This window comes from Carassius gibelio, chromosome A10 (assembly GCF_023724105.1).
Source record: "Carassius gibelio isolate Cgi1373 ecotype wild population from Czech Republic chromosome A10, carGib1.2-hapl.c, whole genome shotgun sequence".
Classification (NCBI taxonomy): Eukaryota; Metazoa; Chordata; class Actinopteri; order Cypriniformes; family Cyprinidae; genus Carassius; species Carassius gibelio.
Genome location: NC_068380.1, coordinates 5024848 through 5027052, shown reverse-complemented (window position 1 = coordinate 5027052; position 2205 = coordinate 5024848). Strand labels below are relative to the sequence as shown.

At 39.8% G+C, this 2205-nt stretch overlaps 1 protein-coding gene across 1 annotated transcript; it reads left to right on the top strand.

Moving 5' to 3' along the window:
• The first annotated feature begins 7 nt into the window (after positions 1 to 7).
• LOC128020902 (uncharacterized protein K02A2.6-like) lies at positions 8 to 1698 on the top strand. The gene is made up of 2 exons (XM_052607706.1): positions 8 to 1237; positions 1311 to 1698. The coding sequence occupies exons 1-2, from the start codon at positions 59 to 61 to the stop codon at positions 1452 to 1454; spliced, it is 1323 nt and encodes a 440-aa protein (XP_052463666.1). The 5' UTR covers positions 8 to 58; the 3' UTR covers positions 1455 to 1698.
• Positions 1699 to 2205: the final 507 nt, after the last annotated feature.

Below are 2205 nucleotides of genomic sequence, written 5' to 3'. Positions count from 1 at the left end.
GGCTGCCGCTCGCATTCAGCGGTGGGCGATAATTTTGTCGGCATATGATTATCATATCATGTATCGCAAGGCAGAAGATCATGGAAATGCAGATGGCTTGTCACGAATTCCATTACCTGAAATTACCGATGTAGGAACAGAAGCCATTTCAGCAAATATCAACACACTTTTGACAAACCATCTTCAAGAAGCTCCTCTAAATGCAGCACAGATTGCCAGAATGACAAGAACAGATCAAGAACTTTCTAAAGTGTTTCGTTATGTCATGGAAGGTTGGCCAATTGAAGTGTCAGATGATTTGAAAGTATTCTACGCGAAAAGAGATGAACTGTCAGTAGAACAGGGATGTCTGCTATGGGGCACACGAGTGATTGTACCATTCAAATTTCGAAAATCAGTGTTACAGGAAATTCACTCAGGACACCCTGGCATTGTTAAAATGAAAGCTCTGACTCGTAAATACGTGTGGTGGCCTAAAATTGATACGGATATAGAAAGAGTTTGCAAGGAGTGTCAAATCTGTCAACAAGAACAAAGAATGCCAAGTCACGTCCCTCTTCATCCTTGGGAATTCCCGGGTGAGTGTTGGAAAAGGTTGCATGTGGATTTTGCTGGTCCGTTCTTGAACAACATGTTTATGATCATTGTTGATGCTCATTCTAAATGGTTGGAAGTTTTTCGTATGTCACAGATTACTTCTCAAGCTACTATTACCAGATTGAAGAGATTGTTTTCTGCATATGGATTACCTGAACAAATCGTGACTGATAATGCAACTACTTTTACTTCTGATGAATTCCAAAGATTTGTGAAGCAGAATGGTATTATGCATACCAGAAGTGCACCAAAACACCCAGCAACAAATGGTTTGGCAGAAAGATATGTCCAGACGTTCAAGAGGGGTATGAAGAAATTGACTAATGAGCAAATGTGCATTGAGGATAGACTATCTTTATTTTTATTGCGCTATCGCACAACTCCTAATTGTACCACAGGTCAGTCACCATCTGATTTATTTTTAAAGAGACACATCCGCACCAGGCTGGACTTCCTGAAACCAAACATTCATGAGACGGTTCGCAGAAAACAGTATTTGCAGAAAAATCAACATGACTATCGGGCAAGAGAGAGATCCTTTGCTGTGGATGATTCTGTTTTCCTGCGAAGTACGGTGGGAGGAGATCCGAAGTGGTTATCTGGAGTGATTACACAACAGACAGGACCTGTTTCGTACAAGGTACGTGATCCAGCATCGGATACTGTGTATAGACGGCATGGTGATCAATTGAGACCACGCACTTCGTCCTCAGAGATTCCAATGCCACCGGATGAAAAGGAGACTGCTCAATCTGCTGAATCTAATGATCAAGCTCAAAATGCTGAACTCAATGATCAAGATTCTGGATTTGCTGGAATTCCAGGTACATTTGACTCTGAGGTACCTTTTGAACTAACAGAACCCCTGATTCCAAGTCCAGGGGGTCTACGTCGCTCTAAACGAACTATTAAATTACCACAGCGTTTTAGAAATTGAGAATTTGAACACATGTGGTGCTTTTGAACTGATAATGTGGTGTATGATTTTTAATGGGGGAGGAAATGTGGTGTATTTGGGATAATGTGTATATATGCATGATGAGCAGTCATTGGTTCCTATGCCTGGGAAGAGGGTATTTAAATCACGTGATGTGATTTGCACGTGTGAAAAGTGATGTAATCAATATGTGATCTGAACACCAGTAAAGTATGTTTTGATAGCATTTGGTGGCTGGCCTCATGAATATATAACACAATATTTCTTACACTGTAAGAAAACCCCACTATATTTCAGTCTATATTAATAACCTCTATGTAAAAAAACATAGAATACCGTTCTTACCAAATTCATTCAACACGTTATTAAATCATAATTCGTTTTTAAACACTTACAGGAACTTTCAGAGCTGATTTGAAAGTTACTGCGTTTATAAAACAACTCTATGAAAGACTCAGATCACGTATCTATCTAAAAATAAATTGCTATAGTAAAAGAGAAATAATAAAAGGAGTGAAGTTTTCTACTGTTCTGCTGTGTTTGGTCCTCAGGCGCGTCTGACGCTCCGCGGCGCGTCTCCGCCCCTCACACGCGTGTTTACAGCACTAAATTAATCATCTGTGCTAATTATTATACATTTACTTCATTGTCAGCTTCAGGTACTTCATTTA

What these genes read in the sequence shown, in the direction of transcription:
- LOC128020902 (XM_052607706.1), top strand. Translation starts at nt 59, where the DNA reads ATGTATCGCAAGGCAGAAGATCATGGAAATGCAGATGGCTTGTCACGA. An exon ending in CAGGACCTGTTTCGTACAAG is followed by an intron (nt 1,238 to 1,310) that starts GTACGTGATCCA and finishes CTTCGTCCTCAG; the next exon opens with AGATTCCAATGCCACCGGAT.